The sequence below is a fragment of the Castor canadensis genome, chromosome 1 (assembly GCF_047511655.1).
Source record: "Castor canadensis chromosome 1, mCasCan1.hap1v2, whole genome shotgun sequence".
In the NCBI taxonomy this organism is placed as follows: domain Eukaryota; kingdom Metazoa; phylum Chordata; class Mammalia; order Rodentia; family Castoridae; genus Castor; species Castor canadensis.
In genome coordinates, this window is record NC_133386.1 from 183,766 (window position 1) to 199,326 (window position 15,561).

The 15,561-nt window shown below is 43.2% G+C and overlaps 1 protein-coding gene and 1 long non-coding RNA gene across 9 annotated transcripts in view; one reads left to right on the plus strand and one right to left on the minus strand.

The window, feature by feature from the left end:
- The window catches only part of Fam120b (family with sequence similarity 120 member B), a 64,494-nt gene extending 55,604 nt beyond the window's left edge, over nucleotides 1–8,890 (minus strand). For 3 of the 8 annotated variants that reach the window (XM_074069885.1, XM_020186076.2, XM_074069892.1), the window contains exons 1-2: nucleotides 8,507–8,692; nucleotides 1,001–2,286 (exon numbers count right to left, since the gene is read on the minus strand). In XM_074069885.1, coding sequence (XP_073925986.1) covers nucleotides 1,001–2,266 — 1,266 coding nt within the window. In that variant the 5' untranslated portion in view covers nucleotides 2,267–2,286; nucleotides 8,507–8,692. Of the gene's footprint in view, nucleotides 1–1,000; nucleotides 2,287–8,262; nucleotides 8,441–8,506; nucleotides 8,695–8,722; nucleotides 8,732–8,764 lie in introns of those variants that run through there. The other 5 variants (XM_074069912.1, XM_074069878.1, XM_074069900.1 and 2 more) reach the window with 5 other exon arrangements.
- A 12-nt stretch (nucleotides 8,891–8,902) lies between these two features.
- On the plus strand, nucleotides 8,903–15,282 carry LOC109700765 (uncharacterized). Its single transcript, XR_012447057.1, has 2 exons — nucleotides 8,903–9,310; nucleotides 14,385–15,282. It is a non-coding gene; the product is annotated as an uncharacterized lncRNA (long non-coding RNA).
- The last annotated feature ends 279 nt before the right edge of the window (nucleotides 15,283–15,561 follow it).

A 15,561-nucleotide genomic window follows, 5' to 3' on the forward strand; every position in this document is an offset into this window, starting at 1 on the left:
GTCCTCTCTCACCTTTCCTGTGCCTCAAGAGCAAAAATCCCACCTGGAACATTTCCTGCAACTGCTTCCCAACCCCCACTTCACAGGCTTCTAAACAGATTCCTCCTCTCCAAATCAGAACCAACCACCCTTTGCTTACGCATTTTAATCTTTATCATATCTAACCTCTCCTTAACCTCCTTAAAGGTGAGGTTCGAGGAAGGACCAGGAAAATTAAGTGCTGGCAGAATAAGTTTTAACATTCTTCAAAGCACCCAAAAGTTCCAGCAAACTATCAAAAAATACTAGACATGAGAATAAGCAATAAGTGGGCCCCTTATATAGGAAGTCAATAAACAGAGGCAGACATAAAAGGGATTCAGACAAAAAAAAATCCTTGATGAAATAAAGCTCTTCTTTCAAACATGACAGAAAATTCAAACCCACACATCCAAGAAGCTCAAGAGACCCACAGGGAGACAGGGAACTTACAGAGCTTTAGAATGCAAAGCTCTTCTTCATCAAACTGCTGAAAACCAATCAATGATAAGGAGAAAAAAAATCCTACAGACAGCTGAGGGAAAAAGGCATATGACATACAGGGACAACAGTAAGAAGAATCATTGTCACCATGAGAAACATGCCAGCCAGAAAATATAATGACACCTTTAAACTGCTGAACAACAAAAAAAATGCCTAAAATTCCATATCCAGCAAAACACTACCTCAAAGATAAAGATGCAATAACGACATTTTTAGGGGAAAGAAACTTCTTTGGAGCCTTCTCCTTGTACCTTACAATTCCTACAGCTATTTCCCATCATATTCATGTGACAGTATCAAAAGTAGGTTACAATGTGCTTTTACATACAGGGTCATCCTTACTAACTAGACTCAGAGGTGCCTATCTGTGTTTCCCTGCAGTCCCTTAGCAGGTGGTCAATAAATATTCACTAACACATTCACCAGTGGATATATTTTTATCATGGCTTCTTAGACTGAGGGAGGCACATTTACCTACCTTTAAGATTCTGGGGTCTGAGACCACAGTTACTTGTTGCTTTATTTCAGGCTCCATATCCATGGGGTCTTCTTGATTAATTTCAGGGTGTGTACACATGGGTGCTTCTAGATTAAATTCACGGTCAGTTCCTACAGGTAATTTTTGCTTGACTTCAGGGTCTGTGCATACGGGAAGTTCTTGCTTGGATTCAGGATCTGTGCACATGGGAACTTCTTCCTTGGTTTCAGGATCTGCATATATGGGGATCTCTTGCTTGCAGTCAGGATCTGAATTCATGGATATTACCTGCTTGTCCATTATTACACTTTGGGGTTTCTGGAAAAGCCATGGAGATTTCTGTCCTGGCAAAAGATATGATGCTATTCCTTTGTAAAAAAGAGCTTTGTTTGGTCCCAAAGGTAACATCTCTTCTAGTTTTTTCTCACCTTGATACAAATGAAGAACTTTGGATATATGTTCTGATATAGCTAAAATAACATTGCCTTTTCTATCAAAGTTATCTTTCACAGAAGTGTAGGAAGACAAACACTTGTACCGAAAGCTTTCAAACATGCCCTCTGGAATGACGTCATTGCCAAGCAGGCAGGACAACAGAGGAAGGTCTGCCACTTGGAGACCCAGACTTTCACAGAGCTTCTCTCGACAGAGCATGATGGTGTCAAGACTTTCCAGGCACAGCTCACTAATTGAAAAGTAGGGGCAAGTGTCATAAATTAAATAATCAGTGTCTTCCCCAAGAATCCCCAGACAGTTGTGCTGGAGACCATAGGATGCTACCTCATAGTCTGCCTCCTGTAAGCTACACAAGGTTTCCTGGCCCAGTGCCTTCAGAGCAAAACGAGTAAATATGGCCAGCCCTGAGGGGATGAAGAACATGTTTCTCCCTGGCTGCTCCCTGTGTGACTTGATATAGTGGAAAATCCTGGATATCTCCCTGTTGTTCTTAAGTCTTCGCTTTACCCACTCATCTCTTTTATCCTCCTCCACCATGCCATCAAAGAAAAATATCAACTTGATGCCAACAGTTGTAAAGGATTTAACAAAATCTCGCAGAGCAGAAAAGTATTCTCGCCATTGGCCACCGCAGATCCAAGATTCTGGAGTGTACCAGTAACGGAGACAGCACATGGCATCCACTACAATGGTAGGAGTACATCCAGGGTGCCTGCTTTGGTGGTGCTCTGCCAGTTCTCTGAGATTTACTTCCGTACATATATGTGGGCAGCTACTTCCCACAAACCCCTGCAAACCTCTCACACCCATAACTGAACTTTGGAAAGGATCTGCAAAGAAAAAATAAATCCATAATTAGTAACTACGGTATTATCACTAGACAGATGGCACTCTTCAAAGCAAACAAAATATTTAATATTCCAAAAAGCTCATGTCACTGAGCTAATATGACATGCTGGCTAGGAGCCTGAAGAGTTTTCAAATGAAACAGCAGCCACTTTACCTAAGCATATGTAATGACTGGAGCTGGACTTTCATAAGGACAATGTACACCACAGCAATCTTTAAAGATTTTCACTAAAACTATTATTCAAAGTATTTCTCAACCAAATTCAAAAACAGGTTAAGTTCTTAAACAGTAATGATCTTCCACTTAAGAACTTAGTAGAAGTTATATTTAAAAACTTAAAATATAAATTGAAACATGCAACATGGACAATTCTCAAAATACTTTTGTTAACTAAAAGAAGCCAGACAAAAACAGCACATACTATATGACTCAACTTATCTGTTTAACAATCATTAAAAGGGAAGAAATATAGCTAGAGGTGTGGATCAAGTCATAGAGCAAGTGTGAAGCACTAAGTTCAAACTCCAATACTGTCAAAAAAGGGAAGACATACAAAAGTTGGGTAGACAGACATAAATATCACACATTTTATGTTGAAATCTAGAAGTCTTACTCATGACATTACTAAACGATATGAATACATATGCCCCCCCCCCCCCCGCCAAATCACAAATGAACTATTATTGGTATAGAGTTTATCGTGGAAATGTAACCAAGGTATTTGAGTTACTAAAGTTGAAACTGGGATCCAAACATGATTATCTTAGCTATTAGAGGGTTCTGTTGGACCCCTATGGTCAGGAAGGTGACACTTTTTGTTTTTTTTGCAGTGCAGGAGATCACTTAATATTATCCTAGACAATAAATAAATAGGGAAAAGGCTTTGGAAAGGGTATACAAGAACACAAGGGCTGGTCGGAATGGACAGAAAACAACACTCGGATATTATAAACTCTAAACAATTGGTCCCATGCCTAGCTTTCAATTAAGAAGGCTTTGCATGCATAGTTTTGTTGAGGATGAACAAGTCAAAGATAAATCTGGAGTCTGACCAGTTTCTATGTTGTGTGAAAACCCCGCTTCTCTCCAGCTCTATGCTGGGTGCTGGGGTCCAACAGACTCCTACTAATGAGACCTAACTCAGTAACTATGTGCAGATTCTCTTCCAGAAAGCTCTTGGGCTCAGAGATAGTGGATAGACGGCTCATGACACAGAAACCAACACACAGGGAGGCAGAGCTGGGAGGGCACAAAACAAACTTGGCACTTTCCTTCCAGACAGACACACCCACACGTGCATGACAGCTTCTGCCATTTTAGCTGGCTGCCTTCCCTTTCCAATGAGTTTTTGTTTCAATCGTTTTCTATTAAAACTGCAAATGACAACAGTGAATTTCTCAAAATATTCTCTTTATTTTGCAGTAACTCAGTTTCAATCCTCTGCTTTGATTTTATTCAAATGTTTCCTTGTAGTAAAAAAAAACTGTGACTCTTACAGAGCAGGCACTAGTTCTTCCTGTCTTTCACATTGCCAAGTTCTCACATTTGGAATCACAAACTACCTCAGGAAGTGTAGCACAACAGTGTGCTCTATGGCATTTATGAAGAAAAGCCTGGGTAGAAAAGGACATTAGAAGATGCCTTTCAGTGTGTTTTGGGGTCTTCAACTGCTGACTGTTCAGAACATCCACTCAGTTCCATGCGGTGTGGGAAAAAAAAATGTCCAACAAAGAAAGCTATGAATACTGCTTTAGTTAATTATTTTTTGTGTGTGTTCCTTTATCGCTAAGAGCATGTATGGTGACTTTTCATTTTCTAAAGGTAGTTATTATAGGATGACTGAAAAATGTATGCATAAAATGAATTCTAGTTTTCACACCTAGATAATGGTTATTTAGAAAAAAAGCATAAGTTATAACTCATTAGGTAGACCTCTTAATTGCCAAAACAGAAGCTGAGGCACTCTGGGAATCACAACCAGTAAGGTGGGTCTCTCAGAGCAATGACATCGTTCTCTGTCACATCACAACAATCAGTACAATGTCTCACATATGAGGAGACCAATAAGTATTTGAAAGCATAAATGAATGAAGCCAGGAGCCAGAAGCTCAATCCTGTAATCCTAGCAACTCAGTAGGTAGAGATGAGGAGGGACTGTAGTTTGAAGTCAGCCCAGGCAAACAGTTCGCGAGACCCTTTATCAAAAATACCCATCACAAAAAAAAGGGTTTGGTGGAGTGGCTCAAGGTGTAGGGCCTGAGTTCAAGCCCTAGTACTGCAAAAAAAAAAAGAATAAACGAATGAACCCAAGGGCAGCTATATACAGAAAAATCAGGGATCCACAGTTTATAGACCCCAATTCTGGCCAAAGATAGAGTGCAAATTAGCAACACTGCCCTCCAGCAGCTTACCCCAGGGCTTGGGAAGCAAACATCAATTCAGGAAATTTTGGAAGTTGTTGTGCAGAGCTGTAGGCACACAGGGCAGTTGGAATATCCATACCCCTGGGTATGGCTCCACTCTCCTGACAGCCAGACCAGTCCCAACTACTGGGTTACCAGTGAATAGGGATTTGGGAAGGAGAAGGAGAAATCCAGAAGCTCATTTATTCTCGGTCTTTCAACTTACAAACACTGGTAGAAACCAACAACAGCACCCTTCTTCCGTTGATTCCTAAGGATGCCTTCAGGTATATTTCAAAGTCTTCAACTGCTAATAAGCCAATGCTTATCTAGGGAAGGTCTGGACCCAGAGACCATGGACTCAAGCAGAGCCCCCAGAAGCATGACCTGCAAACAAGCATTGCAGTACTCTGCCACACAACCAAATTCCTATATTCATTGGTAAATGCCAGTGGAGTGGAGTATTTTACCATGTTTCAGGTCCCTGCTAGGGCCATGGATATAGCAACAAACAGACCAAATCCCTGATTAGATGATGATCTTGAAAGGAGATGACAAGGGCTCAAAGCCGGGAGGTATATATACGAATGTCAAAATGTAACTGAGTAGACACTTTGTGTGCAGTTTATCCCAAAAGCTCCATGGCAGATGTGCCCACTAGTTTCACTGGCCCAAATCTGACACACTGTCAATGTTGTTTACCCTGTTCTGTCAAAGACAAACTCCAGCAAAGAAGGCAGGTGCACTTGTTAGGGAGGCAATAACTAACAGGAATACTAGGGACTTGAGCTCACCGGTCTCAATTGCTGGGCTTTCTTTCACTAGGCCTCACCCCTCACCTGACCTCGATGCACTTAAGGGTGACCTGGTTACTACATGCCAGGTGGGCCCAGCCCTCCTTCCCATAGGTTATTTCCATTCACTCACAAGGGCCCTAACAGGATGGTCAAGACAGTAGTGTTTGGCTTTTCCCAGAAACCCAGAACTCTGTGCCTTTGGCCTTTCCTTACCCCACTGCAGGTCTACAAAAACTCCTAGAGGCTGAGGTATGAAAACCACTGTCACTGAACACAGAAAAGAGAAAATGTGTGTACACCTATACACATTTATAATGCCTCACTTATCTGGAATTCAGGGCATAAATTAAAAGGTCCACAAAGTTAAAACAACACATTCATGAGAAACTCCTTCAGGCTCTTTTACCACTTATGGACTATTTTTCTACTCAGTTCTAACAATTAGCTCCTGAAGCCAGACTAGAGAAGAGTATAGGGAAAGGGCAATTTCAAGCAGGTATGCTACCAGCTGACACAGGGAAACCAAAGGACAGACAAACTAAAAGCAGAAAGACATTAAAAACTCCAAAGGAGTAACAGGGGCATCAGCTGCACATGCATCAACAAACCTAAGAACATACTGTTTCCACCTCAACAAAAATTATGTTAAACATGTTCACCTGAGATCATTAAGGAATGTTTATATCACATTCACCACATTCAACTTAAAAACAGAGAAAGAATGTATTTTAGAAAAATTACCATCATAACTGGGATACCTTGGTGCTTAATCAGCAAAAACCTAAACTGTCTTGAAAACTCTATTCAAGAAGGTACTTTCCTCTTGCCCAAGTTGGCCGTGGTCTTATTGTAAATGACACTGTAACAATTGACAGGAATCTGTACTGAGTTAAGTCTTTGAGCTTCTAACACTACCCATTTTACCAGAACCCAGTAGACATATATAGATATGTGCAAACAGATATGTGGAAGGGTATAATTTTGGTCCACTTTATATTAAATGTTCTATAATAAGAGCTGACTTAGTCAGGCGTGGTAGTACACACCTGTAACCACAGCTACTCAAGAGATGGATTGGAGACCAGTTTGGGCAAAGATAGGGGTAAGACCTTGTCTTAAAAACAAAAGGCCCGGAAGCATAACTCAACTGGTAGAACACTTGCTTGCATGTGCAATCCTTTACCAAAAAAAAAAAAAAAAAAAGCTGACTTAAGTGTCTTCTTAAGAAGATGTGTATGTTTGTAAGGAAAATGATGCTCAGGTACCGCTCTTTTTGGTTAACAAGGGCACTGATTTACTGTAGGAAGGCAAACTATTTAACCTCTTTGCACATCACTGATTTCTTTATTTATAGAAATAAGATAATTATTTACCTCTGAAATTGGGTGAACTTCAAACTGTTACTTTAAAAATCCTTTAGCAGTTCCTTACATTTAACTTTAAATGGCATGTTTCAAATCCCTGAAGATATTTCCAACAGAACATCTTACAAAAATATAGAAAGCAAAATGAAGTACTTTTACTTGTTATTTAAGCTCTATAAAAATAACAGATAGCATTAGTGTTGCCTCATTTTTAAAGTAATAAAAGGTTGCAATAAATTGCTCTGAATCAATCTGTAGTGTAGAACTCTAGCTTCCATGGAGCTAAGAATTGCTTTTATGATCTCAGCTACATGGAGTATCCTTACCATCCTTTCCACCCAGGTGGAGGCAACTCAGCAATCAAATGAATGTAATAATATCTGCGCTTGAATTTGCAACATTAGAGTTACAAGTTCTGCCCAATGTGTTATCTCCTGACCATCTCCCTATGTTCAAATACACCTAGAAGGTGGAGGAGTAGAAAGTGGGGACTGGTGGGGAAGGTCAAGACAAGACTGCAAATCTCAAGGCAGCAAGCAAGATATGACTAAAATTGTACAGGGCCTGAAATACACAATTTGGGGTCTTTCTTTTTAAAAAGGATACAAATTATAAACAAAAGGTCACTGAATTCCCAGTGCCTTGGAGGGGTGTGGGTGGCAAGCCAGGTATCTCAAATCTTGAATTTATTAGCTTCTGGTAAATTTATTCCATAAACGATACCCAGATTCCAGTTCAAGATGGGGTAGAATATTAAAATGCTCTAAATGGCAAGAGACCTCAGATGTTACCTGTCGTCTTCTGGGTGTGCCAAACGTATTCAAGAATATCACTATGTTTGGAAGATTAGGTGGGTAGAAATTTTAAAAACTACAGATATGATGGTCAAAATGAACAGAGAGGGACTTGAGGTTGTGTTGCTGGTGCTTTCCAAAAGACACTAAGAAAAGGGCACCTACAGCTCCCACACTAAAGGAAAGGCAAGGTCTGGGAAAACCCGCTAGCAGTGGATTGGAGAGGGGAGAAATGGGATGAGAAAACCGTAACAGGGAATGCATGAAGAACGAACTTGAGCTGGACGCCAGTGGGTTCATGCCTACAATCCTAGCTACTTGGGAGGCTGTGATTGATAGGATCACGGCTAGCATGGGCAAATAGTTTGCAAGGTGCCATCTCAAAAATAACCAGAGCAAAATGGACTGGAGGTGTGGCTCAAGTAGTAGAGCGCTTGCTAGGCAAGTTCGAAGCCCTGAATTCAAACCGCACTACAGCAAAAAAAAAAAATTCCAAAATGGGATCTTGGCAGGGAGGGAGGCTAACAGCAAGACCCAAAGACGGGAATATCAGAGAGCAAATGTAGAGGAAGAGTCCAAAACAAGAAGATCCTACACACCAGAAGCACTGCCCACGCGCGCCACTGGGACGCTGCCTCGCTCCTTTGCCCAGCAGTGTCCTGATAGCCCGCTCAGGGATGCCGACGCGTCCCGATTCCCGCCATCCGGTCCCTGGGAGCCGCTCGGTGCAGGCAGGGCGCCGCCTCGCCTCGCCCCCCTCCGGGTTCGCGCACCCCGGCGGCCGGGGAGAGTTGGGGGTGCCTGGCAGGGCCCGGAAAGGCGCGGCCTCGAGGAATGACTGACCTGACCCGGCGAGGCTGGGAGCTGACGCACCTCGGGGGAGCGCCGGGGTTTGCGCCGCGCCGGGCGTTGACACACTGCAGTAGGCGGCCGGCTCGACACCACACCGGACCCGGCGGCGAGCGCAGACGACCTGTGTGTGGCCAAGGCGGAGACCCAGATGCCGGCACTATCTACAGAAGCGCAGCACCAGTTGCAGACGTCGGGATCCGCCCTCACCTCCACCACCTCCGCCCTCACCTCCACCACCTCCGCCCTCACCTCCACCACCTCCGCGGCGCGCACTTCCGCTTTCGCTCAAGACGCTTCCGCCCCAGGGCCCACCCAGTCCGCGGAGGAGGGGCAGGGCGGAGCCTGTGGGTCGGGACCGCCGAGACACCAGCGGAGCGGGACTCGAGGACAGCTGCACGCAGGCGCAGGGCGCGGAGAACGATGTGCGCAGGCGCCAGGGCGGGGGCTTCGGGAGTAGCCGGGCATGAGGTATGTGGAACGCAGGCGCCAGGGGACGTGACGCGTCGGCCGGTTGCCCTAGCAACCGCGTCGCGGCCCCAGGGGCGGGTTCAGGATTACGTAGTTTCCGCCCTGGTTGGGGATCCTGAGGCAGCGCGGCTCTAGCGTACGTTGGTCTTACTTAGACCTAGGCCTAGGCCTCAAGCCGTGATCTCCCTGCCTCCGCGGCGCATGCAGACAGGCCGAGGGGATGCGGTCTGCAAGGCCTTTCCACCCCGCAGGCGGCTGCCCTCGTTCACGCAAAGCCGGGGAGGCAGTGAGGACGCCGGCCAGCCTGGAACCTCCGCGCGGATAACGGTACGGGGGCTGCCTCGGAGCTCAGTCATTGCGCGGGGTAGTGACTGGTCCTCATCCTCCACTGCTCGCCGGTCCGCAGAGGACCAGGGTTCGGGGCACAGGGTGGCGCTTTGGAAGAGGGAGTAGCCACAGGAACACCGTGGGTGTCTGGTCACCGCATCGTGTGGCGGGTTTGGGCCCGGTAGGTAAGACCAAGCCCGACCGTGCAGCGGGGACCACGCTCACTCAGGCCAGCCCTGTCCCAGTGGTGCAGTATTAGGATGGAAATCGCAAATAGGCAAAATTTAGCTCCCCTTGTGTCAGCACCTCTGAGCTTGGGGTGTCAGGAATCCAACCTTATTGTTAATTGCTTTGGGCTTTCAATGCCAGTGGGCCAGCACTTAGCAGCTAATGTTACAGCTCTGAGCTTAGGGTGCCAAGACCCTCAGCTCTTAGTGTTGCGACTGTGGGATGCCGCTCAGCAGCGGAGGCTAGTGACTCTTAAGTGGCTTTCTGGAACTCTTCCAACAATTCTGGCTTGTGACTCTTTACAATTCTCAGTTCTATGTAGTCTCTCACTTCTGCCCGCCCTTGCCTTCTCAGGGCTTCTGCAGTGCTTCATAGCCTCAGCTCTGCGCAGTCTCTGTGCTTGGCTGCCCTCTAGCTACTGCTGGATGTGCCTGGGGGTAGCAGTCTAGCAAATCACCTCTTTTTGCAACCTGCTCAGCACAGTACCTATGATAAGACTAAAGTAGGCAATAAAACCATTCGGTCAAGGCTTTATTTGGGCCTATGCTGCAGCACAGGGGCAAGTGAAGAGGGGAAGTGTCCCTGTCTGCAGTGTCTGTAGTGGGATCATCTAAGGGTCATCTGAAGCTGTCATTGTCAAAGCAGAGCCTCCCAAGGCAAAATTTTAGTTGGGGTTGTGGCCATGACAGTCTCTTTGGGGGCATCTCCCCATGGCAACCAAGAGGGTTTTAAGACAGGTGAATTGTCCTGTTGACAGCTCCAGGAACCTCCAAGGGAGCTGCTGCTTGATTGATAGTTCTCAGGCCTTGCAGAAAATGCTAGGGCAGAAATTGCAATTGTAGCCTCTGGTATGGTTCTTCAGGAATAGCAGCAATATCGTTCACAGTCTTGGGAACCATGGAGATGATAGTAGTGGCCCCTGATCCAGCTTTCATCTCTCCAGGTCCTAGGGTAGTTGCTCAGTTTTGCTCTCAGGCAACTGCTGCCATAGTCTGATGCAGGAAAAGGGTTTGACAGATATTGATCAAGTAGTCAAACTGCCTACAACTGTTTGCTTCCATCATTTAAAAGGAAATGCATTAAGGGGTACTTAGAACATGCATTCAATAATTTTCTCAGTGAACTTGTTCTAATAATGGTTAACCTCTAGCCAAATGACCTTAAGGAAGGTTGGGTCCTTTTGATCTGCCTCAGTAAGGCCACATGGACTCAGAACACCCCAGGCCCAGTGCCTGTGCAGAAGATCACTTCAGGTCCTGGATTACACAATTCCATACCTTCCTCTACTTTCCATTCTACCCACTTCTCAACAATCAGGAGAGCATTTGTGTAACCACATGTAAACAAAGAGTAATATTTGGACCAATGTAATTTTTTTCATTGTAAACTATTGACAAGCTTCAGTTATTAATGTGCCAAACTGCTTAAGATGCATCCCAAACCTATCTATACACACATTGTATAGACGGGTTCCTGGTGAACAGCCACAATTGTCCCTATGACTCCAAGGGAGTGGCTGCTTGATCAACGGCTCCTGATCAGAGAAGCAAAGTGGCAAAAGTATTAGTGATTTCCTTCAGAATCTCTAGCACAGCACTTGATGGAGCACCCAAAATATATTACCAAGTTGAAGTGACACCATAGATACATTAAGGAGTTTGTGAAGGAATCTTCCATTCAGTATACAAGGCTTTCATTCCCTACTAATTTTTCCTTCTAAGTAAAATCAACGTACAGTGCCCAAACAGTACTAGTTGAGGGTAGAGGGATTTCATCACAAATATGTGCAATGTCTTCTATATTAAGGAATGCACATTGTGGTTGGGGACACAAACTATCACACTAAGTATTAAGAAATAAGTGAAACATACAGTAAGGATTATGATGTTTGTGTCCCCACAAAATTCACATGCTGAAATCTAGTTTCTACCATGATGGTATCTGGATGTGGGGTCATTGAGAGGTGATTGAGTCATGAGGATGGAGCCTTGGGGAATGAAATCAGTTCCCCTATGTGACAGGCCAGAGAGCCCTATTGTTCATTTTCCACCATTTGGTATATAAGGATAAGAGTGGCATCCTGATCTCAAGACTCTAGCCCAGAACTGTGAGAAATACATGTCTGTTATTTATAAATCACCCTGTCTGTGGTACTTTGTTATAGCAGCCTGAGGACAAAGATAGGAATGACAAAGATAGAAAGGAGGCAGTGAAGCTGAGACAGGATTAAGAGAAAGGACTTTCAGGCCGAAGGTACAAACCTAGGAGGTGGAGGTAAGAACTCAGGTGTTAAGACAGAGCAACAAAGGAGACTAAACTCAGAAGCAGTACTTTCACACAAAGGAGCAATAGGAATCAGGGCTGGACCTTTTAGGCAGGCCAGCCAAAGCCTTTGTCTATGACACTCTTCATGGACTACAGAGCTTCTTCCAAGTAGACCACATTTCTCTCACTCACTCTTAAATAGGCACAGATAACCAAGAATCAACAGATATTTGAGGAAGGCAGACAAAGGAGGCAAATACAGATACTAGAAAGAAGAAAAAATACAAGGAGGAAAAAAGTTGTAGAAAACTTTACTATCCTCAGTCTCAGAAGATAAAATTACATTCATGAAAGAGAAAAGATAAAAGGACCATTCAGAGAATAAGAAAGAACTCTTGAGAAACAATAAATTCATAGAAGATAAATGTGATGACATCTCTCAAATGATAAGAGAAAATGAAAAAGAGATGGAGAAAGAGAAAGCACAAGACAGAAGATTAAACCAAGTGGTCTGACATCTGAAAAGTAGGAATTACAGGAAAAAATAGAGAAAAATGAAAAGAAGGAAATTACTCAAATAATTCAAGGAAACTTCCCAGAGCTAAGAAGACTTGTTCTCAAGTTAAAGGGTCACCAGGTGCCTAGCACAGAACAGCTAAAAGGAACCACATAAGGCACACCTTCACAAAGTTTCAAGACACCAGGGATAAACACATGGGTTTTGAGAATTGGAAATCAGAATGGCATGGAAACTCTCCACAGGATCCCAGGAAGTTGAGTATCAACTTCAAAATTCTGAAGAAAGTAATGCTGACATGGAATTGGGCTCAGTCAAAATCTTAGTTAAGTTGTAGATAGGATAAAGATGTTTAGATGCACAAGCTCAAAAATGTTCTCTACCTTATCTCAGAATACTACCAAAGGATATTCTTCAAAATTAAGAAATGAGTTCAAGAAGAATATTTAGGATCTTGGAAGTGGGGCCCAATAGAAGATGGAGGGAGTCCCAGGACAAAAACTGTAAAGTTTTTTTTTTTTTTTTCCTGTAATGCAGTTTGAACTTAGTGTCTTATGCTTGCTAGGCAGGTACTCTATCTTAAGGCATCCCTCACTTCCCCCCCATTTCTTTTTTGCTTTAGTAATTTTTATGAAGGCTAGTTTGGACCAAACCTACTTATGTCTCCTACTTAAGCCTCCTACTTATGAAGCTAGGATGACAGGTATGAACCACCACAGTCAGATTTTTTTGTTGAGATAGGGTCTTGCGGACTTTTTGCCAGGGCTGGCCTTTAACCTGATCTTCCTGATCTCCACTTCTGGAGTAGCTGAGTTTACAGATGTGAGTCACCATGCCCAGCCCAAAGCTGGAAACTCTTGTAGCTTGGAGGATCCGGGCGTCCAGAAGAAATAGTTCCAGAAAAGGGTAAAGCCCTCAAAACACCTGATCTGTTAGACTATTGTTAGGGGATCTTCAAAGTTTGGTAATAAGTAATAAATACATACAAAAATCAATAAGCAAATAAACCAGGCAATTACTGAATCCAGTAAAGACAAAACAATGTTCAAAAAGGACACATAACTACACCCTATGCCTCAACTGTGAATAACTGTTACATGAATAATAAGGTAAATGCTGAATGGTAATCTAATAAAAAAGGAAAGTGACTCTGTGTACTTACAGATACACATGTCCAGGAAATGAGCATGGGAGATCCAGAGTCAGAAGTCTAGAGACTACGCAGCTGGAAATAAAGGCAGCATCAGGAACACCTCTTTAAAATATGAAAATAAATTCTGCAAGAAGTAGCTAAGAGATCAGTGTGAAGGTATGGGGAATAGGAAGGTGTGATGTGGGTGAAGGCTATTTACATTACAAACCTAGAAATACTGCTTGAACTTCTAATTATATTACTTTGATAAAAGGAAAATATTAAAAAGTGTTTAAATAACTAGTACAAGTGGTAGTAAGTAGCCCAGCTAAAATTCTAAAGCTTTTACAACTTGTTATAGTGCACATAGAGAAGGGAAGGACAGTCAAAGACTGTCTCCCTACCTCCAAGTTCAAGGTGGCATAAAAATGACCTACCAAGAGACCCTGGCCTTTCTTCTTCCCTACCCTCACCTGGTAGAATGGTTACTCCCCTTCCCTCAATAAAGCTATTCTACCTCACTCCATCCATGTGTTCTGCTTGGATTCTTCCATTTGGAGCACAAGAACCAAGATTTTCTGAGAACAGTGAGTGCCAATAACAATATCACACAGACTTCTTTCCCTTGGTTATTCTACACCCAATGTATCAGTCTGGAAGAGAATCTAAAAATGGAATGTAATGACACAAAAGAGAAAAATAAAAAAGGAAAGAAAGAGGAAGAACATGGTGAAAACCTGTAGGTCAAAGCTGGGGCCTAAGGGAGAGCAAATGAAGAGAAAGAGAATAGATAAACAGAAAACGGGTGTGTGTGTGTGTGTGTAGGCAAGTGTCTCTGGTAACAAGTTGGTCCTTTTAGTAGACTGCAAGATTTATTTGCTACTAAATAAAAATTGTGACTTATTTAGATGTTGAATTGAATTTCTTTGCAGCAACGTGGGCCCAAGATTTGGGTAACAGTTTATCTGAAAATGGAAAAGAAGAAAAGCCACAACCATAAAACCCATAGTTGGCACACATTACATGTTACTACAGCGTGTTGCAGCTGATAAAAGGTGATCTAGAAAGAAAATGTCCCTCTTCTTCTGACAGTCACTATGTGTGAGATTCCTGAACTGCTGCAGACTGCCTACTTTCAGGATGGAGCTCACCAGCATGCAGAGCAGATGGAGGCCTGTGGGCCAGGTGATGTGGTGGAGCCACCAAATCACCCACACTCACACCCCCTCTCTCCTGACCCGATTAGGTACCACCTCTCTTTGTAGTTAAGTACGGAACCAGGCTTCTCTATTACTTACAGCCAAAAGTATCCTGTCTTTCAGCTTCCACCGATGATGGAATAATTCCTTCAGAATTTGTTCTCTCACTTTAAATAATTAAATAATTAAATAAAACGTAACAAAATATGAAATTACTGTTTTCAGACAATAGACCTATGAAGTAAAGAATGGTGATTCTTGAAAGGAGGAAAACAAATGAGGTGAGTGAGACTAATGACTGTCCTAATTTCTGCCCTAAATCTGCAGAGAAAATCAGTGGGACAAAAGGTTGGTTCTTTGATGACATTCATAAAACAGACCTGTGGTTGCACTGATCATAAGAAGAGAGGAGACACAGATGACTCATATTAACAATGGAAGACCCTATCACTATGAATACCTACAGATTCGGCAAAAACAGAAAAGAGTATTTGAACAACTTCTGATGACTAAGGAATCCTTGATCCATGCAAATTGCCAGAACTGACACCCCCACAAAAAAACAGAAAATCTGAGTAAACCTGTATTTGTTAAATTTAAACTGTAAGTAAAATCCTTCCCACCAAGAAAATGGCAGGCACTGATGGCCTCAATCGTGAATTGTGTCATGCTTTTAAGGAAGCTTGTTGATTTTGTACAAACCCTTTCAGGAAGTAAAAGTGTAAAAAGCCTTCTGCAACTCATTTTATAATTTGCAATGGCGGCAGAGAGCAGATCCAATTTCATGTTGAACCCCAAGCCTTGTGATCAGTAATAGAATGAACAGTCTTCTACTTCCTGCCATGACTGACCCTACCCCTTGCTTTAAGTCATTTGTGGTTTTCCATTGGCCTTGACAGTGGTTGATTCC